The sequence below is a fragment of the Adiantum capillus-veneris genome, chromosome 3 (assembly GCF_014529385.1).
Source record: "Adiantum capillus-veneris isolate H3 chromosome 3, ASM1452938v2, whole genome shotgun sequence".
Lineage (NCBI taxonomy): Eukaryota > Viridiplantae > Streptophyta > Polypodiopsida > Polypodiales > Pteridaceae > Adiantum > Adiantum capillus-veneris.
This window is the reverse complement of record NC_140933.1, coordinates 99,064,575-99,087,582: the sequence shown is the minus strand read 5'-3', so window position 1 is coordinate 99,087,582 and position 23,008 is coordinate 99,064,575. Positions and strand designations below refer to the sequence as shown.

The 23,008-nt window shown below is 43.4% G+C and overlaps 1 protein-coding gene and 1 pseudogene across 3 annotated transcripts; one reads left to right on the top strand and one right to left on the bottom strand.

Moving 5' to 3' along the window:
* Window positions 1-688: 688 nt before the first annotated feature.
* On the bottom strand, window positions 689-10,703 carry LOC147461379 (zinc finger CCCH domain-containing protein 18-like). Of its 3 annotated transcripts, none has more exons than XM_086508946.1 (10): window positions 9,653-10,703; window positions 8,018-9,086; window positions 7,077-7,238; window positions 5,269-5,448; window positions 2,854-2,930; window positions 2,466-2,756; window positions 2,265-2,358; window positions 1,997-2,166; window positions 1,839-1,903; window positions 689-1,543 (listed from the first exon to the last, which is right to left on the bottom strand). In XM_086508946.1, the coding sequence occupies exons 2-10, from the start codon at window positions 9,070-9,072 to the stop codon at window positions 1,436-1,438; spliced, it is 2,202 nt and encodes a 733-aa protein (XP_086365072.1). In that variant the 5' UTR covers window positions 9,073-9,086; window positions 9,653-10,703; the 3' UTR covers window positions 689-1,435. The 3 variants fall into 3 exon arrangements, with proteins under 3 accessions (XP_086365072.1, XP_086365073.1, XP_086365071.1); XM_086508947.1 differs by lacking the exon at window positions 9,653-10,703 and adding an exon at window positions 9,323-9,621; XM_086508945.1 differs by lacking the exon at window positions 9,653-10,703 and having other exon boundaries at window positions 7,077-7,235.
* Window positions 10,704-14,822: 4,119 nt separating this feature from the next.
* Window positions 14,823-15,373, top strand: LOC147461378 (uncharacterized; annotated as a pseudogene).
* Window positions 15,374-23,008: the final 7,635 nt, after the last annotated feature.

Genomic DNA, 23,008 nt, shown 5'->3' with positions numbered 1-23,008 from the left:
GGAAGGAATCCTTTTTGGAACATGTTTTCAAAAGCAACATGTCCATAATATGATTTCCTTCTCCTTAAGAGACGACCATCATTTATAAGCTTTGCCTTCCAATGACAAACTAGTCTGAAGTGCATTAACATCCAGAGTACTATGAAGATGGTGAATAACTTGTCATTTAATGAGAACCTTGTTACATTCTTTCTCTTCACCTCAAAAAACTGGAGGTTTCGTGATTTTCAACAATTCATCCACCTCTTTTAGAAGAGTAAGACTACATCTAGATAAGAACCTTCCTCTGAAGGTCAATTTTACAGGGGACAAGCCTATTTACCTCAAGTTTAGGACACTTAAGACTTGAAATTATGGGTAGATTTTCTGAAGTTTTTCAAGCGGTGATGTCCCATAATTACCATCCGGAGGCGTTGAAGCTTTTTCAAAGCCATTGACAAACATGTCTCACAATGAGTCCTATTTGTTGGAACTGCCTGGTGCCTATGAAATGTTGTACACAACTTTTAGGCTGGTTGAAGCTAATTTATGATGGTGCCATGCTTGCAATAAAAATAGTGCACACTTAAAAAAAAGCCGCCGGCAGCAAACTTTAACAGAAGAGACTAGAGCAAGGAGTGTACTCTGTACGGTATGCTGCTCTCGTCTCATAGGAGCCACCAAATCATTTTTGCATTACCAACAAACACAAACAAGGAAAAGAAGATTTACCATTACAATGTAAGCACTTCTATAATCAGATGTTACAATGCCATTAAAGGTTGGGATGGTTTGACTCTTTCTGCTAATTAAGGGGGATTCCACAACCAGAACCCCAAAAAATCTTTCCTTCCATAACTAGATGACCATCAAGCAACGGATGCCTGCACCTTCAACCAAAACAACCACTCTAAAATCTTAAAATGTCTAAAATCTGAGTTAAACTTTGTAAACAAGATATAATGCTGAGGAATTTAAAGTCCCGAAGAGACTCGACTCTATATCTTCGACCCTCCTCCAAAAAAGTTTGTGAACTCAATTAACTTTGCTTTCATCTGACTATACACATTACTTAATCCTTCCCTATTTCGCGCTCTCCTCACTAAACGACAATGAGCTTTGCTTCCCCTTTGCTATACAAACTAATAACTCCACTTGATATTGCTTGCTCTCTTTCACTATGTGTAGTAAAATGATGTAGGCATCTTTGCAGGCCCTCCCTTTCCCTCATAAGGGGGCCTGCCTTCTCTGCCCCATGTACATGACTTGGCTTGAATGTCCTTGTAACTTGTATGAGTGGTAGGAAAAAAAGACACCGGTGGCGAAATCATATAAACCGCGACAATGTACACTTCAGTAAATTAGTGCCCTCCTTCATTGATAAATAAAAAGAAGGGATGGGCGGTCTTTGAGAGAAGAGACCGCCGCCTTGTATAAGATTATGTAACAGTAAACACTACCATATATCGGCGACTTGGAGTCGCCTCGCTTCCATCAACTTCACAATCTGGCTGCCCATGTGGCGTTGGCAGATGGGGCATTCCTCTTTGGAGACCCTGATAACCTGCATGAGAACGGTGAATATTAATATAGAGATATCTCAAGTTACATAACTTTAAGTTGAAGACAGCATCAACGAAAAAAGTAGGGGCTATTTATTGACCAATGGCTATTTTTCAAGGTATTCAAAAAGAAAACAGAAATATACGCCCAAGTGTTTGGGATTTTGCAAAAGAATTCGCCATAGATACACTACCAAAGTACCAATTTGTGTAGAAAATATAACAAATTCACCACAAATTATTTACTTAACTATGTAGAACGTATATTTTCCACCCTGAAGCCTGTGAAAATGTTACCTTCAGGATACATTCCACGCAAAACGCATGGCCACAATCAAGTTGCACAGGATCAACGTAAAAATCTGCAAACAAGGAAAAAAAACTATCCTTGGTGCAAACACAGATTTCCATTGTATAATGCTGAAGCATATGAAGCTGCTAAAAGTTAGGTGTACCCTTGCAGATGCGACAATTCAAACTATTGGCTCTTGGCGAAGGAGCGGCAAACCCGGGTGGCCCGGAGCGTGGTCCAACAGCCAAGCTTTTGCTTGGGTTCTCAACAGGGGGAGGCGAAAAAGGCTTGTGAGGGCTTGTAAATGGACTATCCGGCAGATTGTGGTCATCACTACATTACAAGAGCAGCCATATAGACAAAAGAGATTAATACAAAGACAAAAAGGTAGGAACTAAAGCAAGCAAACAAAACCAAAGAAAGCCAAGTACCTAAGCTTGTCATTGTCTTGCTGCTCAGCACTCTCCACTTTTCCATTACTATCTAAAGAGGTAGACGTTTGGATCGGCTTCAGCTCCATAACATCTGATTATTCACAAACATGGAGGTTAATTACATTTGCATAAGTTAAGTAGTGTTTGGTAGACAACAAAAATCACAAGAATCAATTTAGTAGAGCAATGCATACATACCCTCGGAAGGCCCGACAGCTTCCTCCAGCTTGAAGCAACTACCATTGCTGAGTTGTTGCATGGAAGCAGGCTCAGCGAGACTTGAGGATGATGGAGGCGGCAGTGCGATGGGAGGAGAAGAGGAGCCTCCCTCGGAGAGAGAGGAGGCCGGCTCATGTTGCATGTGGAGCTGTTGTCTCCTCTGCTTTTGAAGCTGGAGCTCAGCCAGTCGTCTCCGCTCCATTTCAACAATCATCTCCTGCTCCTCTAGCTGCTTTCTGATGGAATCATGCTCCATGAAAAAGCGAGGACCTGTTGCATTCATCACATGCACAATCACAGCTTTTTTCTGCAAATAAGTACATAGTAGCAACATGTACAAGATGGCTTTTAATTTTAAAAAATGCACCTGAAATGCCCTCATAAGCTCTGTTCTCTAGAGATTGTCCAGCCATAAACCGAAGGTAATCGCGATCTGCAAATTTCCTGCACAACAAAAAAGGGCAATATTATGGGTGCACCGGTCTTTCAAAGTGTAATGAAGGGAAGAGGAAGAGGGTGACATGAACAATTATGAGCGCAGATCCAAACATGGATAAGTGCATGTGACGCTGATGGATACACAAGAAGATTTAGAAATTTTCTCATGTAAGAAAAAGGAGTCTTTTTCATTGAATGCATAACATCACGAGCTTCTGTGAGGGAGGCACCGCACACCTAGCTAGGTACGATTGGGGACAGGGAACCGCCGGCCCGGTGTCATGAGCTTCTACTCGAGAGGCACCGCACACCTAACTAGGTACGATTGGGGGCAAGGGACCACCGGTCCCCCCCACCGGGCTGGCGGTCCCTTGCCCCCAATCGTACCTAGCTAGGTGTGCGGTGCAACCCTCACAGAAGCTCATGATGTTGGGTAAGTGACAATGTGGGAAATATTGTGAGAATTTGTCCAAAACTTCTTGTGATATACAAGGGGTTTTGACCTCATGACCATATGTTTCCAGTGAAGGGTTCAGTCTTGGGAAAAATCTCTCTCTCTCTCTCTATCTCTCTCTCTCTCTCTCTCTCTCTCTTTTTGTGTGTGTGTGTGAGAGAGAGAGACAGAGAGAAGACCACAAGGTTCACTACACCACAAATTTGAGCACGCAGAATGACCTTTTTGTGGCTTTGTGACAAGGACGATATAGTTTATTGGCAGGATGGCATACTTAAATTATATGCACCTTTCTCACGTTATGATATTTATAAGAAGGAACAGTAACATGTAAAAGCACGTCAATCAAATCTATCGTGAAAAGTTGAAAATAAGAGTCTTAATTATTTATGTGACCCTATAATATTTTCGATCATTCTATTTTTGTCAACGGAACGTTTGAAAGCATCCTCCTCCTCTCTTTTGTGGCCGCTCTCATCTCACATTTGCTTCCTATCCTATCCTATTTTCTTACTACTATTCTAGACCTTATGTCGTGCTGTCAAAATACTTTCTTTTTTAAGCATTATTTTTTTATATTGAGTTGCCCAGAGAATCTTGAACTTTATTCATTTCTTCCTACAACAAATGCATTTCTGCATGGCATGAAGAATGGTCCAATTTGTGCAATGAAACTTTCCTATATTCTCTTCTCTTTTCTCTCTCTCTCTCTCTCTCTCTCTCTCTCTCTCCATATCCATAGATGCCATCATACACAAAGGTTTTCTCTGTATTTTGTACCTGTTTTGTTTGGTCTTTTCCCATAGATGGAAGACATACCCACATGTATACTTGATTTGTCTCATAGGCTACTTGCCTACTTCGGCCTCACATAGACATTAAATATCTTTCTTTCTTTCTTCCTTTTCCTCAATTGTTCCTACAACATAAAAATCTCTCTTCTAAGGATGTGCGTGTGAATAACAAGAGGAAACTGGAATAACCTTTCTAATCACCCAAGTGTGGTAGATTAGTTATCCCACTTGCCACTTCACGTCTTGCATTTAAGACTCACAGGATAGATCATTGAGGTCTCTTGGAATTGTTCCTACTATTTATAAATCTCTCTTCTTCTTCTTCTTCTTCTTCTTCTTCTTCTTCTGATGCTATAAAGGCCTTTTGGACAATTAAAAAAAAAGGAAGGAATCGAATATTCTCAAAAAGCTTTCCCGAGATGGGTTTCAAACTACCCATCTAAACTTTCCAATTGACACTCGAACTCCTCATTGAACAAAATAAACATAGATAGATGTATGTGGTAGCACTACAAGATGGGGGATAGGAACACTTAGATAATGGGAATCAGTGATTCCAAGGAACATTAGTAGTATCATATATCCAACAAAAGCTAATAAGCACCAAACTTTGACCCCAAAAAGAATCACATGAAGAAAATAAAATAACCTAGTACACACCTTTGCAAATAACTACATATAACAACCAATAGAGATGTATGGCAATTGGTCCTTTCACTCGAATTATTAAGAATAAACGGCCCATGAAAAATTGAGCGCTCGTCACTTTCATATAGAAGAACGTATGCACCCCTCTGCAATTCTATTCGAATCCCACTATAAGAACGCTACTCTTGCAATTCTATTCGAATCCCACTATAAGAACGCTACTCTTTTTGCGAAGCATTGTTTGCAAAGCATCCTATAGATATATGGTAAATAATACACTAGTTACATAGAAACCAGGAGTCTTGTGCAAATGCACCCAAAGTAACAAGATCAATTATAAAATTCAAAACAAGTTGCTACACGAAGGACCACAGGCTTGCCCTCTTAAAAGGACCAAAAACAAGGCACCATAAGATGAAAAATCTTGTGACGGCAGGAAAACACATACCGGTCAGCATGTTTGCCTTTCTCCTTATAAGGTTTCACAAGCACCCTTGCTCCACAAATGTAGTGAGGATTTCCCTTGGCCAAAATCATTTTCACTGTCTCCGGATACACAAAGGTCACAAAACCAAACATGCGCTTCTGTTGGAATGGAATCCTCACATCTTGTACCGGTCCATATACCCTGAGTTCACCAATACCCAAAACATTACCATGCATATGTTAGCACAAAAACATCCCACATTGAGATAAAAGTAAATTAAAACAAATGGAAGAGAAAGATTTAAGATGCTTACAACAACTAATCTATGCTAATGCGGTGTGTTTTTAAAGTTTGTTGCGTGCTATGTTAAGAGAAACTTTACATAAAATCTTCTATCCAAGAGAATGAGCACATGGAACACTTGTAGTGGATTAAGAGAACCTTTTGATATGACTTACCACAATATACTTCATAATTCATTTGTAGCTAGAAAACAACATTATGTCGGGAACTAAAATTTTGTGTGTTCCAATCTTGAGGTATAAAGATTCTCCTTGTCATTTATTGGAACTAGTTTGCTCGAGATTAAGATAGGACACAAAACCCTTTGCTAGGAGTTGAAGTCCTAACATATAAACTTAAATGAAATGAGAGCCAACCCACAGGCCTTGTTACACTCAATCCAACTCCTGACAGAGGGGGCACGTATTGACAAGATTGTCGTATTAAGAAGAAAAAGCCTTGTATATGCTGAAGGTACTTGTCAATCGTTATCTCTTTGTGTATTACTAATAAAAAACACAAGGTATAACAAAAGCGATAATTAAAACCTCTGTAAGTCGCTCTAATAATGACAAGGTTGCCTCCATCATGCTCATAAAAGAATGGTTTACATCTCTTGATTGTACCAAATAGGTCCTCATTGGCTTTAAAATTAAGGAAAATATACAAATTAGAGCTACAACAAGTGTAGAGAGATGCCTTGATTAGAGTTCTGAAAGATATCAAAATTTTCAAAAACTTGAGTGGCACTTGTAACTTGAGAACTAGATTGACACCAGACACTTAAAAGCTATAAAAAATTGATCTCTTAGTTCAAATTCAAAGGAAAAATTTTGAAAATGAATATTGCTCTTTTTCTTCTTCGATGGTGTTAAAATCTTGTTGAACTAGTGGGAGCATAGGAGTGGTTTCACAATGATGTTGCAATCCAGGCCACGTCCACATTTTTTGTCTCTTCATCGTTGAAAATGTTATCCTTTTTGAGTTGTCTCGGATAATCCCCAAGCGTAACAAAACCCGATTTGTAGAGTAAAAAATTACAAGGAAAAATCCCCACAAAAATAAATGCCTTGTATTTTTGCATGAATCCTTAGGATATACACCTTATATTTTGGCATAAATCCTGGTTGTCTCGTTAGTATGACCTAAAAATTCAAGGTCAAAAGGTTTCCTTGGGGAGAGGGAAATTCCTATTAAGGCAGAAATACCTTACATTATTCGCATAAATTTTGGTTGAAATAAATACCTTAAATTTTAGCATAAATCCTGGGTGTCTCAGTAGCTTTGACCCTAAAATGATTTTCGTGGTTTTCCAATTTCCATCTCTAGAATGCTGGAAAAATAACTCACAGCTGTTGAAAGGGATGCTACCCTCTTGGTAGCCAGCTAATAGTAGGAAGTCGAGATTTCCCGAGGGGTTGGGGGTTGGCACGTGTGGCCACTATTAGCGCTCCGCCCAATGAGAGGCGGCACCAAGATCTATGATGTGGGCACGCACGTGTGACGAGTAGCTTACAGACATTGAAAAAGATAGGAAAAGGAGGAACCTGAAGTAAGCGGACACGTCCTCTTCCGTGAAAGCGCTGTCGGCGGGAAACGTCAGGTAGATTTGACGGGACCCCGGATTCAGCTCCTCCTTCTCGCCCCTGTAGGCGTTAAACTTGACGGCGTCTTCCGCCAGCACAACTGCGTGCTGCCCATGAGGCCTGCTACATTAACATAACATTGCGCCAAAGTTGAGCATAATCCCCCCACAAGAAGAAGAAGATGCCATTGCCATGCCATGCAATGCCCATGCCCACATGTCTCAGACATACATACAATATTGATAAAGCTCGTTCACGCATGCATTCACCTTGCATCACATCATGCAGCTTGCCCATTACAACACACATTACTATCCATTCATACCCACATTTTGTCAACACAGACATGAGTGAACCTGTAGCACCATCATGGTTGGTCAGTCTGCTCCATGCTATCACACATCTATGGTCAATGTCAATCCTGGCTCTCATCAATCGATCACACCAGCGACCAACTGAGCCGATCAACCGATCGCACTCGGCGCCGGCGCCCAATTGGGCCAATCATCCGATCGAGGCTTTACACCCATCGTCCACACACACACACACACACACACACACACACACACACAGGTAGCTCATCTACATACAAACACGTTACCTTAGCTCATAAATGTAAAGAAAGATTCAAACTCATATCTATCCTCACTCCTTAACCTTCATGAATGTAGGTACACATTATTGATAGCTACTCAGCCAAGGACTCAAGGTTTGCTTTGTCAAGCTTGTGAGCTTGGCTAGAGGAAAAGGCCAACATGTGGCTCTCCTACACACGCAAGCAAACTACCACCCAAGCAGACCATCCAAGCAATGCATGCTGATCATGCGACACAAATGATGAACCCCATTATAGCTCAGATGCTCTCACTTCCATGGTAAAAGGTAGCAGACATTGTACCTACCTGTCAATAAGTGTTACCGAGTTCTTCAACCGCGCAAGCAGCTTTGTCAGACTATATCCAGCTTTACCATGCCTTTGACTTTCAGTCAGATATCCATCAGCTTGCAATGTCTTTCCAAACCTTTCATAGTAGAGCTGTGGGAGAGAAGCTATGGATATAGGTGCCTTGCGGCCTCGCAATAGCTCCTGTAGTTCGAACTCTAACCTCTCTAATGTCCCTGTGAGGATCCCATCATCACTGCCAGAATCATGCTGCCCATTATTCGGTGATAAGAGAAACCCTGAATCCGGCCTCATATGGGTGTGAAGGAATTTGCAATTGCTTCCATGTTTACAGAATCCGCGCGCAAAGTACAAGCATGGTTTCCATGCTGCCCCAGCTGAGCCAAAGCTATCTGGCGACATAGGCAAATCACTCGTCGAAAATCGTCTCCCCGTAAACCTGGGTTGAAAGTTATCTGGGCCAAGCTTTCCATTCAGTATGTTGAATGCATCTGGTTGCAAGAAATCAGGAGGGTAATATGGAGGATCGTGAGGCTCATTCAGAAATGAAAGATGATCAGCAAGCTGCATATCACTGCGGAGAAGATGATCCGGAAACCGTTCCAAGGCCGGTAGCTGAGGGTCCTGGTACAGAAACCTGTTGTTGAACCTCAGCTGGGCATGATTATCAGGTCCATTAAAGAATGGCAAATCCATAGCATGCAATGGGTTTCTGTCATCTTGCTCATTGGAGAAGGAGCTAATGTTGTTGAAGTGATCATTACCGATGGGAATGGTAACTGGTGAAGGTGATCCCAGTTGATAAGAGGAACTTGAGAAATGCTGCCCTGCTGCTGATTGCACTAGATTAGGGTTTCTTGAAGTGAGACCTAGCTCCTTCTTCACCTTGAGCACCATAGCTTGCAAGACACTCTCATGGCTAAAAGCAAGCCGGAAAAGCTCCTGATCTCCTTCATCTTTCAATAGCAGATATCCCATGACTTTGGATGCATGCTCTGGATCGATCTTCTGCAGCCGCGAATATACCATGCGAGTAGCTTCATAAGCTTCCATAGCTGCCTTGGATCCTGCAAATAATGATAAAAGCACTCATAGATCAGCTCAAGAGGATGAGTGCATGAAGCTTTTGGAGAGCATGTGCAATTTGATCACGAGCTTAAAATCATTGGGTTTGAGGCTGGGGAGTGTAAGCGAAAAGCAAATCTGTACGTGATGATGAGTTCACACTGAAAGATGGCTATGGATAGAGCTGCAGGAAAACATGAGGTTCCAAGATGACCAGCTGGGTGGGAATCGAACTCACAACATTGCAAAGACCTTGTGAGAGAAGGCACCTTCCACTGATATCGAGCGCACAAGGAAGTTGCAGGAAGATGGCTCGTGTGCCACCGTCACAAGAAAGATCATGCCAGAGTTTAAATAAATAAAACAAGAGAGAGAAAGAGGAATACAATGAGGTCCACACACTGATCACGCAACTCTCATTCTCTCTCTACGTCTCTCTCTGTCTCTTAGAAACAGAGCTCGGGTGAGCTTCCTGTGCAGCGAAAGAAGCTCGGGATAGAGGCATGGCGTGAATACACAGATGAGAGAGGAGAGAGAAAGTTGCAAATCGAAAGGGGGAAAATACTACCTGGAGAGCCGTATCTGATAATAAGCAGGACAGTGACGTTCTCTGCTGTTGCTTAGATGCCATGGCAGCAGGGGTCCATCTCTCTCCTCTATCTTCCACTATCTCAGTCTCTCTCAATCTCTTCGCGACTATCTCTCTACCGCAGCGAGAGACTGTGCAGAAGAAGAAAGGCTAAGAGGATGGAGGTCCATGGAGAGAAGTGGGTGAGAGCAGGGGGAGAAGTTGGTGGTGGTGGTAGTCGGCCACGAAAGGCGGGGAGTTACTGGGCTCTCTGCTAATGAAGACATGGCTGCCAGCTATGGGGCTCGAGGGAGAAAAGAATAGTGCAGCACAGAGCAGAAGAGAGATAGAGAGAGAGTCTATGTCTGTGTGGTAGTCTGGTCTCTGGTGGAGAGAGAGAAACTTGGTGTTAAGTGAGACTGTGATATGGTTAACGAGTGATTTAGTTGCGAACGTGGGTGCCTCCCGGACTGTGCGGGAGAGAGAGGAGCTGGTAGAAAGTTAAACTTAGTCAGTTGCGTTTAATAAGATGGAGTTGGACTCTAGTGAGAGAAACGCAGGGACGCGCAGACTCTCTCTCTCTTCTCGCACACAATAGTAGCGGCTAGCCTCTGGATTCATCAGGGTTCTGAACATGGAGAGAGAAAAGAGAACATGGACTGTGCAGTGTGCACCTGATTCTGAACTAGATACCTAGAGAGAGGAGAGGGGAAAGAGAGAGAGAGAGAGCTCGGCCCGAGGGTAGCGTTCGTGGAGAGTGGAATCACTGCAGGCACATATTGTAGAAGCAGTAGAGAGAGAGAAGGGGGTAGATCACGCTGTGGCTTGTATTTTAGAGAGGGAGGAGGGGTAGATGAGAGAAGCAAGATGATGATGGCGCGGCTTAAAGAGAGAGAGAGAGGGGGAGAGAGAGACTAAATTGGCTAGAGAGAGAATAACAAAAGGCGCGGGGTCTCAGTAGTGTAGTGGAGTGTAGTAGACTGTGGTAGGCTACCTAGTGAGAGAATGGAATGGGGGTGGTTTGTTGTTTTGTTTTCCTCGGCTAGAGTGCCGGCTGATGCAGTGGCGCAGCCTGCCCCTCCCTTTTACACCGAGCCCTCCACGCAGCCGCCTGCTCCCCGCAGGGCCCAGGCTCTTTATACTAGTTGCGCTTTTTACCCCCGGTAGATCTCCCCCCCCCCCCCCCCCCCGCTCTTCTCCTCGTCTCAATCATGTTCCCCCTGCCTTTTTGCATGGCTGTGGACACTGGCATATGGTAGCCTCCTAGCCCCCCCTTCCCATGGCAAGTTGATGGCCCATCTCTCCCTTTATGTACTCACCTTTTTCCCTCATCTTCACCTTTTAATACTCTTTCACAACGTCGTCTTTACCAAAAGTCTTGCACTTTGACTGTTGAAACTTGCAAAAGGCCTTCTAAATTGTTCTGATTTGTAAACCATAAACTACCTTGCTTCCATAAATGCATACCACCTATCTCTTAGTTTTTCCGAATCTTTAGAGAATCCTCCCCAATTTGTTTGGATTGAGGGTTCTTTACGGTGCAACTTGCAAGGCAATCTTTTCATGGCAATTCAAATGTAGCCAAAGTGAAGATGGCACCTTGCTTAAGAAGAGGGGAGTAGCGGAGATGAGGTGAGGTTTTGAAAGGGTGCACACATGAACGTGAGAGTTCACCGCTGCGGCTAAAACCCGTGATCTGGCAGGAATCTTACTGTCGCTGCGTCAAACGCGTTTAAGTAGGGTTTGCTACACAGTTACCCGCTGCGGCCTTGACATTCCAAGTGCTTAGCAAAACAGGAGAGAGCGATTTCCATGGGTTACGTGCTCTCATGTGCACAAAGGGGCTTCTGCGGCAACCTCCTGAATTCTCGGCTGAAGTACTGTCTCTGTTTTGAAGATCTCATGTGCATAGCCTTTGAGACCTTGTCATGGACCTAGATGCTTTGTGACATCCGTACAGTACTCGTCACGGCCTATTTATCCCGTGCTTTGCCTCCACTATCTGCCCTAATTAGGAGCACTTTTCCCTTTTCTTCCCCTTAGAAGAGGGGATTATGGCATCGTAGGGCGCGCTTCTAAATGGATACATTGCCAACAAAGGTGAGACCTCTGCTCTCGGGGAGCATGCAAGCTCTCCTCAACAAGCCCTTCAAACTAGAGATATTATTAATCATCAGCGAGTTGTGCAGGTCAACATGCCAAGGCCAATAATGCATCAAGGAAAATAAAATGAAGATGGACCAAGCTCTTTCGGTCAAACTAAACAATAGATGGGGAGTCTCCTATAACTCTCCCTAATGGTCATACATGTTTAAATGTATCTAGGCTTACTCTCTATCATTTAAGCAGAGCTGTCTTATGTGGCGTATCATTCATCACGGCATCTCGACAAGCCAAGCACATTGGAGTCTCTAGTGGAATCTGTTGTAGATGCAGCATGCAAGAAGAAACCAATCATCACCTTTTTGTCAAGTGCAAATATAATGTCCAGTATAGAAAGGAACTGCAACATACTAGTGTTGGAGGTTCTTCCCAAGTTTCTTGGAGGAATATATGGATGTTCCTCTCTGGACTTGTCTAAGGGGAGCTTACTTGTGGCAGATTTGGTCTAAGAGGAGTAAAGCTTGGTTTGGTCTGACCCACTCCACTTATTTTATTCGACTAAAATGGCCAAAGCTCATAAAAGAGCACTTGAATAATAAAATGTACATAAAATATATATATCTGTTCGCATAGAGCTAGATCAATCAAGCCTTTTCCACATTTCAGCTGCAATAAATAGTAAAATATCAATTTTATTTCATACCTCTCCGTTGGAAAGCAACTGTCCTCAGTTGCAAAGATAAGAATCAGCAAACTATATTGTTCAAAAATAGTAATTAGTATTTTGTGTTAGGAACATCTCATAATAAAAAATCAAAAATAAACTAAACAACATTGTTTATGCTTGTCGTCATCCATATACTACGTATCCTAGTGTCCCATGCCACTAGAATAAGCAGTATATGTCATACCCTGATGTATCAGGATATCATTGGTCACACTCATCATTCAATAAGTGAATTCTCATCAATGTCAATGTCAATTCCATAATACTATTGCCACAGGAAAATGTCATATACCAAGTCTAACCCACATAAATCCAAGTCCAAATATCTGCCAACATATACCCATTTCAAAGAGGCTGCTAGAGAAACTTCGATCTGTAAAAATGCCTCCACGACAATGCAGTGCATGACATCTCGATGAATAACGACTGGAATCTCAGCCATCTTCGCGAGTATCTTAATCTTAGATATACCTTGCCCAATCAATATGTTTTAGTAATCAATGAAAAGGTTGCTCGTTCCAGAAAAGAGAAGAGCTTTTTGTGTGAAAACATTGGTTTTTTGCGATGTATTAATGTAAAAGCTTGTAACTGAAGTGATTTCGCTCCCATTAATCCATGTGGTGTTTTGAATCTCTTTTTTATTTTTTATTTGTTCAAGATTTTGATTGAATGTGCAAGTTTTTTTATTTGGAGCGTGAATACTTTCAATGATTTGTCGCGTGATTTTGTTTATAATTATAGTTTTAAGTTAACTTTTAAAAAGTGACATTGAGTATAAAAGTGACGTTCTATGTTTTAAACTTCAGTTCTAACATTCACAAAACACTAGCTTTTAGCTCTCTTCCCATCTTCTTCACGAACAGACCCATGGAAACATCTTTTGATGCAGTTCTCACACAACGACAAAAGATAGGACTTGCAGATCGTGCACATGAACTAGTTAGTGTGTTTGAGGGGATGATCGACATGCATGTTATTGCTAACCTTCATGTAGAGCGATTCCACAACTCTTGACTACATGATGGAGCACATGGAAGAATATGCAATAGTCTTTGAGGGATCCAACATGGCATGGTTGGCAGTGGATTTTCTCAAACACCTCTATGCGGCCGACAAAAACTTTCACTATCGCTTGTTGAGGTTTATAAAAGGGCTTAATGAGCGCGATTGCAGGACAGAGGATGAGGATGACCTCATAGACTTAGGCATGGGGTGCATAGGCAACCCAATTCATCTCTTTGGACACGGTTCTAGACTTGGTTGTGCTTGAGGGCATGGAGAAGGGGAAATCAAAGGAAAAGGCCAACCAAAAACCTCACGTGACCATTGGGGAGGAGTCAAATGAAGTTATTGAAGAGGTTGATGAGCAGGCTAAATCATCTATGGCACTTGTCCTTCTGCAAGATCCCAGCTCCAATAGGGAGGAAGATCGGATGATAGAGGGAGACGAGGTGTTGGAGGAAGTTCTTGACGTCCAAATTATCACTTTGCATGCAGTGGTGGTGGATGGCCGTCACTTTTTGTTCCTTGATGACATTGCAAAGACACTAGGACTCAAAGAAGATGATTTGCTCTTAGTGCCCGCTATCTATGCGGGCATGAAAGATCCCAGTGGAAAGCAAGAGAAGGTCAACTTTCAAATTGACTTTGAAGACCAAGGTCTCCCAATAAGCTTCTCTTTCCTCCCTAGTGAAAACAAACAGAATTTGGTACAAACCGTGGCAAATACACTTATAGAAATCAAATCATGTGTCTCATTTTACGAAAGCATCCTGAAAAGCGCTTTTCATCCACACAAACCACTGATCACTATGGGTGGAGAAGATCGCTCTAGCATCGACCTTACAAGGAAAACTCTTGAAGAGATGGATGAAAAAATTGAGGTAAGCACTTTTTAACCTTGTTGTAGTCTATTGTACCCTATAGCAAGTGTTGAAGTTGTTTTAAATATTTTGCAGACCGCATACCATGTTGATAAGTTTGCAATGCGTAATGGAGGTTCGCACAACGTTCCTATTGTTGGGTTTCAAGCCCAAGTTGTGGTCGTCTAGCTCGTGGGAACCACCTTTTATAGCATGCAGTTATACACTCTAGTTTGAAATGGACTATTGCATGGAAGGTCCAAAGCTATATATGTAAGGTTATTGTTTACACAATCAATCAATATAGCGTGAGTTTTCAATTGTGTTATCGAATCTCTCTCCTCTCTCGCTCTCATTCTCTGCACATCACCCTTCTCGCCATGGCACCTCTGAGGCGGCACCCTCCATAGCCGTTGCACCCATCATCTGGTATCAGAGCCTCGCTCTTGGCACTGGCTTCTCAAGACGCTTACTGGTGATGCTTCTCAAGACGCTCACGTCCTCGCAGAGCCCAAGGGAGGCAGCCGTTCCTAGGCGGGCAGAGGAGAAGCAAGCAGGCATATCGCCTATCAAAACGCTATTAGTCAAAGGTTGAAGGTACAAACTCTTCATAGCATATCAAAACGCTGGAATTTTTTGGCAGTTGAAGAAGGTTTTAGCATTGAAGGACATAGCATCTCAACACTCTGCTTCCTAGGCACTGCAGAAGAGGTGACTCGGCATTCACAAAGGGCAGTTTCGCAAGCATCTCAAAACACTGTGCTTCTTGGAGGCAGTTCTACAAGGCGGTGACATCCTTGCATCTCAAAAGGCAAGCAGTAAAGGAACATGTTTTGGGCAATTTTCACAGCATCTCAAGATGCATATGTGTACCACCTCACAAGTGGTGCAAGTTCCCTATGGCATCTCAAAACTTTGTATAGCATGGATGCAAAGGAGGATTGGGGGATTCTAAATGTTCAACAGGACTTCAAAAATTGGCACAAACAACATACCATATATGTGCTGAAGGTTCTTCTAGCAATTTAATGGTTTACATATGAGTTGTCCTTGAGAGACATGAAGAAGAGGATATTTTGGAGCCATGAAGTACCAGCTGTCATGCACGAAGACTTGACTCAAGAACGTGGTATATGAATTCATCCTTGTTTAGTGTCCTAGATTTGTTACTGTTATGTTGTCTACACAATGATATATTTTCATTCATAGTCTCTTTTACATTATCTGTTTGTTGTCAGTTATTGTCATGCTTGTCAGTTGTCATCATGTCAAAATTGTACGGGCTCTAGACACTGCCATACATGAGTGGTAAGGCCTCCCAAATTATCAGTTTTTTATTCTCAGCCCGTTTTTGTCCCGCATCTCATGAGGTTACTGGGTAAACCTTAAACCCAAGGTTTGGCAGTGAACCAAAAACTCCATTTTTGGTTGCTAAATATTTTCCCTACACCCTATTTGTTCAAAGGGGGGTTACTGACCTAGCACCAGGTTATGGATACACCAAAATCCTTGGTTGTGAGAGAACCTAAAACTCACGGTTGACGAGTATACCAAAAACTCGAGGTATCATGAGAGTGGTCTGTCTAGTTCGGGCTTGAGGGGGGGACTGTTGGGGGTTTCAAGCCCAGGTTGTGGTCCTCTAGCTCGTGGGAACCACCTTTTATAGCATGCAATTATACACTCTAGTTTGAAGTGCACTGTTGCATGGAAGGTCCAAATCTAATTGTTTACACAATCAATCAATATAGAGTGAGTTTTCAATTGTGTTATCGAATCTCTCTCCTCTCTCGATCTCGTTCTCTGCACATCACCCTTCTCGCCATGGCACCTCTGAGGCAGCACCCTCCATAGCCGTTGCACCCATCACCTATGGGTAGAGATAGCTCCCTGTGGCACTATCTTAGCCATCTAGGGCCATCCATTCTTTGAGTTGCTCACACAGAGTCTCCAAGCATGGTTCTGTGGAGCTGCTCAAGTGCAAAGCATTAAGTGCCATACATGTTGAAGATTCCCTTACCCTTAATGCTCACAAGTGTATCTTGGTGGACCGGTGTCAAGAAGTGTGCAGTGCGACTAGGAAAGCGTGGGCCTCTGAATGTGAGGATTTGTAGCAAAATCAAGCAAGGCGTTGATGATTTGAATCCAAAAACACACTCAAATAGAACAAAACTCCATCCATGAGAGCTCCACTTTCAAAAAGAACCAATACTAACTCAAAACTCTTGTGTGTGTGAAGATTAGGTGTAGCCTCGCTTCCAATTGCACAAATGCAGTGCTCATTCGACCTGTTAAAAACCCTAAAATGAGGCTTCGATTTCTCGTAGTGACCATTTCATGGAAGCTTTAGAACTTCATTGGAGAAGCCCAAGTAGTTATTTGAGGAGGGGAAACCCTAAATTGAGGCCTCACAACCTCAAACATGTAGTGGAAGCAGCACGGGACTGCACTAGCACCCTGTCTTGGAATGGTTGTATCTCCTTGCTTATATGCCCGAATGAGCTCATTCTTGCTCTCAAACTTCCCCTTCAGCTTGAGCCTTTTGTCTTTTTTTGGGCTATTTTTAACCATTTTATGGTCATTTTTGCCATTTTTTGCCCAAAAATGCCCCTTTTTGTCCGTAAAATGCCCAAATGAGCTGAAAAAAATTCTTAAATTTATCAAAAAAATCCCAATTGGGCTCAAATCTCATGTTGAACCTCATTTTCCCACTTGGTAAGCACTTTGGACACGTCTTTTATGCCCGCGTACAAAACCTGCTATTTTTTGCCAACATCGCCCGCATTGAACTTTCTAGGCAAAACGAGCGTGCCACTTCGAAACACTTGAAGTTTGTACATTCCTAAAGCAAATTAGGCATGCTTTAATGTGTTAAAGCATGCCACGTCCCCGGCGTCGCCTACCCGGGAAGGTATGTACATGCTTGCAACCATGGCATCCGTTTTTGCATATATCACACTATGTACATTGTAGGTAGCATTTGGTCCCACACATTAAAAACATAAAGAGTGATGTAAATATTTTTATTTTCACATTATGCAGGTGCCACGACACGACATCCACCCCTCTAAACCTGCACATCCTTCGGCATGTGCCACCCATATCTTTTTGTAGCAGGTTTAGTCTTCATTTAAGTCCACATACATGTCAATTTCATCATCGCTTGCAACAAAATCTAACGCATCATCCTCTCATTCTTCATCCACATCCATACCATTTTCATCAGAGCCTTCCTTCTGACTTTCATGTGAATCAAAGGGATCTGCATCACCTCTTCTTTTGAATAACTTGATTCTTTTCCCTGTGTTAACCCTCAAGGCTCACGGACACCCCATCACCTACGACGGACGTGTATTATGTATTTGGTAGAGTCAGGTACCAGGCTTGTCGGACCAATAGGAAAAGGGTAAGAGTGATCGCCGATGAGAGACGCACTCTAACCGGGACATTCAAGGGATTAGTTGGCTAAGCATGGGCGCCCAAGTGTGAATGGAGTGAGCTCATATAAAAGCCAACTAAACCTAAAATTCACTCATTCTCTCATTTGTGCAATAGAAGAGTGCTCTTGCTCCATCTCCATCTCCATCTTCTTCTTCTTCACCTCCTTGTGTGTGTGTGTATGTGAGAGAGAGAGAGAGAGAGAGAGAGAGAGAGAGAGAGAGAGAGAGAGAGCGATCGAGCATTACGGCGGCACGACGGCGGTGAAGCAGTTGAGCGCGACGTAGCGGCGTCTCCTTCTTCTTCGCGGCGAGGAATCCTCCACGGCAGGAGCATAGAGCGGTGAGTGACACATCATTGCCCTCTTTTGAGCTTACTAGTTAAGCTAGTTGTGTGCTTGGAGCCGTCTATGGCTCGCACACAGTGTTAGGCAAGGCCCTTGCTTCGACAGTGCGGCAAGGAGCGCACATTTTTGGCGCCGCTGTTCAGGGAATCGCCCTGCACTAAGCCCAAGAGGCACTTTGTGCTTCTCCTATGAGTTGTTTGTAGTAGGAAAGAAGAGGAAGAGGAAGAGGATTGAGTTGTTTTTCTGCAAGTTGTTAATTTCTGTATTGTCTGCAAGTTCTGTGATTTCTGCATAATGTTGTGTTTTCTGTTTGCACACAGTCTTTGCACAATTAGTAGTCGTTAGCTTGTTTGCAGTGAATGAATAAGTAGGAAGGCAGTTAGCAATTTTTGCTTGCACATAGTCTATACACAGTTTTCTGTCAAGGTTTGCCTGCACACAGTCTTTGCACAGTAAGGTAGTGAGAGAGGAAGTAGGTGGACAGTTAGCTCACTGTCAGTAAGCAGTTAACAGATTAGTTAGTAGATTAGTTAGTGGTTAGCAGCACTGTTAGTAAGTAGATAAGGTAGTGAGCTGTCTGTGAGCTGTGAGTTGTTGACTGGGAGGTAAGGTAGGTGACAGTGTGTGTGGCCAAGAAAGGGTCACCAAAACCGCGCGCGGTCGTCGCCCAAAAAAAAAAAAAAAAAAACCGAAAATATTTAAGCGTGAGTGACTGGGCTACACTTTTTTTTTTTTAAAAAGCCAAAAATATTTAAGCGTGAGTGACTGGGCTACACTAAAATTTTGTTCAGGATCGGGATCATTTCTCCAAGCCCAAGCCCAAGCCCAAGCCTAGGCCCAGGCCTCAATCCTCAGTCCTATGATATGTACTAGACTCACTCTTATATATATACCCTACCCCCTCAAGAGGGAATGAGAGCATGTGGGGCAAGTCCTCCACTCTCCTCCCTTCTCTTCCCACTTGCAACCTTAGACTTTCTAATTTGGGCCTAGTTCCCTACTAGAAATTGACGGTTTTAGGGATTCCGAGGGCATAAAGTGACCAAACGGAGGGCTGTAAAGCACGGCACGTCCCTCTGACCGAGACGCTCGTTTTGAGCTATCATACGTTCTATTCTATAGATGGGTCAGAAAAAAAGGACCAAAAAATCAAAAAAAAAGAAGACTTGGGTTGCAAAACACCCAAAAATACTAGGTGAGCAACCTTCACGGGCACTCACTGACACTTCTAGGGGATCCAAGTCATATGAACCTACGCTCTGGACGAGTGTTAGAGCACGAGCATATTGGTAGTGCCTCCATTTACGCGGGCACCCATTATTCCTCCACCCTAGGTTCTGGACCTTCGGCCGGGACTCAAGGTAGCGCGACCCAAGATCCTCATATCGCGTCTAGTGATTCTTCCTCTGACTACGAAGTCATGGAGGGGTATCCTACACCAAACCCTGATAGTTCAAGTCAAGACATGCATGCCATGGGCCCACGGCCCGAGTCCAGCATGTTTAGCCGCTTAAAAGAGACCCTTAGTAGAGCTACTCGCTCCGAACATGCGGTTAATGAAATAAATGAAGGGAGTGGGGAAGTAAATTCGTCATTCATGCCTAAAATAGACCCTATGCTTCTTGAGAGTGTGCATGTGAATGTTCCATCCACTGTACCTCCTGATCCTTTAGGACTATCTCCCTCTGAGGTTTTACTACACGATGGTAGGAGTCTTGCCGAAGTACAAGAGATCGAACGCTATATGCAAGCAACAAGGGAGAGGGAAATTGAGAACCTACGAAGGCTAGAACAAAGTCGAACCCTGAAAGCAAAGGCTCCTATGACAACAATCATGCTAGCCGAGCAACCGAGTGCTCCCAAGGTAGCAGTCACGGAGGGGCAAGCGATGGGGAGCAATAATGCTTCCACTTCGAGGGAAACCTCCAACACTCCATGCCTAGATGGGATATTCCTAAACGAAAATTGGGAGTATGACCTGCAAGCAGAAGCTTTAATTGATCGGTACACAAGACACACCTATCATGTGGGTTGGTTAGATGTTCTACAATCCACATCGGGTGCTACTAGCATAGATGAGCAACAACAGAAAGTCTGTGATGTCCTCCATAGGATTGTCGAGTTAGAAAGACAGAACACAGGGATCAACATGCCTTCAACAGGCCTAATGAGATTCTTGGATACGGGAAAGGCCAAGCAACCAACCCTGTCACAAATGGAGACTCCCTCAGTGAGCCCCATTGATCCTCCATATGTTGTTTCGCCAGGAGCCTCAGTACAATCTGAGCCCACAAGTGGCAGCTTTACCTTCCCAGATCTAGCTCATCTTTCTCTTAATGACACTACGGCTACCATGCATATCCCAGTGGTGAGCATGACAAGAAGTACACCATGGAGTTCATTTGTTAACACTGCGTCGATGCCTAGTAGCACAGTGCCCCCAACTATACCTACACGTATGTATCAATCGTGTGCACCTGTCGTACCTCAGCCTCATGTAGCTCCTACACCTTCGATTATTCCAAGAGCTTACAATCCACAATGGAATTATCCAAGCTCTTATACAAGTGGAGCCATGCCATTTAATAATAACATGCCATATCAGGCACCCCCTATGCCTAGGGCCACACCTGTAAACTTTGGACCACCGTCTGGTACACCACCATACGAAATTTGGGACCCAAGAGACACGCGTATGCCAAGGCCAAGGCCAACTCCCATCTCACATGTGGTTCCAAGAGCACATACACCCATTATACATGCTCAAATAGGAGATTTGGCAGCATTTGCTCAAACTATCGGTCGCTCTATTGCGGAAAACATGCGTAGTGCACCTGATAGAGAGCCTAGGAGCAAGGCAGTTCAAGTAGCTAAGCTCACACAGAAATTCAGTGGAGACGGAGATGCTAGAAAGCATATGGAAGTCTTTTAACATGTGTGCCATTCCTTGGAAGAGCACAATGAGCTACATAAGTGTAAGGCTTTGAGTTTGACCCTAAGCGGAAAGGCTGGAGATTGGTATAGAACCTTAAGAGTAGAAGAGAAAACGATCTACTCTACTCTTAGGAGACTGTTCTTAAAAGAATACATACGAGAGGGAGTACTTTGGGGTGTAGCCTCTTAGCTCCAGAAAGCCCAACGAGAAGAAGGTGAATCCGTGAGAGACTTCATTAGTCGCCTAAAGAATTTGAATTCTCGATGCAATCCAAACGAGCGATTCAACAACAACCAATTGCTCGATAGATTCATTAGGGGACTACGACATGAAAGTATTTATAATGGCCTAGTCATTAGAGGTATCACTACTTGCGAAGCAGTCACCATGAATGCAATCCAATTGGAGGATAATTTAATGATTGCAGGAGAAAGAGTGTCTGCCGAGCCGAAGTCTAGTAGCTCGCAAGCATTAGGGCATGAGCCAATGAAGATAAAGCCAATCGTGAAAGAGCAAACGATATCTGAGATGACTTTGGCAGATCTCACAAAGGCCATCCAAGAAAGCCTTAGGGGTAATCGTGCTCCACAAAACACTCATATGTATCCAAGAAGGGAGCAACAATGGTGCTCAATTTGCTTGGGCCCACATACTACGAGTGAATGCCCTACTTTCAGAGTAAAGTTTAACGGGACTTGTAACGCGTGTGGTAGGTATGGCCATCAAGCGAAGGATTGCCTAATGCTTAAACGCATCATGGAAAATAGACCGCCTATAGCTTGGGCAGACTCACCTCGAGTTCCTGCATTGATGCCTACCCCACCCATGGAGCAACAGTTGCCATTACAACACATGGTCCCTAGAACCCAAAATGTGGTCCAAACCACACCGTTGCCACCTCCAGTGCTAGGATCGCAACCCCCTCATCCAAGAGTTATACCTATGAACCAAATAGGTTGCGAGTCATCTAGTACTTATGTAGATTGCGAAGAGGACATAGACTCTAGTATCACCTATGGAGTCGACATGCTTGAGGAGTGTCCCATGTACTATATGGAAGACCATTGGGGACAAATCAAACCGGTATATCAAGCTACTGCGCTAGCAGCAAGAGGCCAAAACATTAATAGTTTTACCAGGAGACCACCTCTTCAGTGCTACGAATGTGGTGGACCACATCGAGTAGCTGAGTGCCCCATTAGAATGCAAAAGAATGCCGCACTAATGCAAACAAGTCAAGGGAGTGCATTGGCAATGCCAATACTCACTTGTAATCGTTGTGGCATAGATCATTTGATCGCACAGTTTCCTAACAATCCAAACGCACTGAAAATCACACCATTGAACATAATAGAGATTGTTGATGGGACACCACCAACTATAAACATAGCACCAGTGAATGCACTCACACGGTCGATGCTCCAAAAGCAAAATTACATCCTCAAAGAGAGAGATGCTGCATCCATTGGCCGAGCGAGAAAGAAGAAAACACGAAGAAAGAAATCCCTTAATGCTTCTAGCTCAAAACCTAGTTCAAAGACTAACATAGGGACAGGAGAGGATCCCGTGTATATGAATGACCCTGAGGATGACTCAGATTCGATAGAGACCACGGAGACCAAAACTGTTACTACAAAGGAAAAAGCTAGTGAGGAGGATCACGAGAGGGAATTACGACGAACACCAAAAGAGTATTCAAAGTTAAACCACCCAGTTGCGAACCCCCAAGATAAGCCACGAGAGACAAAAAATGAGGATTGCAAGAGAAAGATTGGAACCTATCCAAACCCAACAGTGGAAATTGAACAAGTCCAACAACTGAGGGGTTTGGTGGAAGAAACTCAACGAACATTAGAACCTGAACCCAAACATATCTAGATGTCGGACACAGTGTTTCCCACACAAGTTCAACCTCACAAGAACTACAGGCCTTTAGCTATACCCAGTA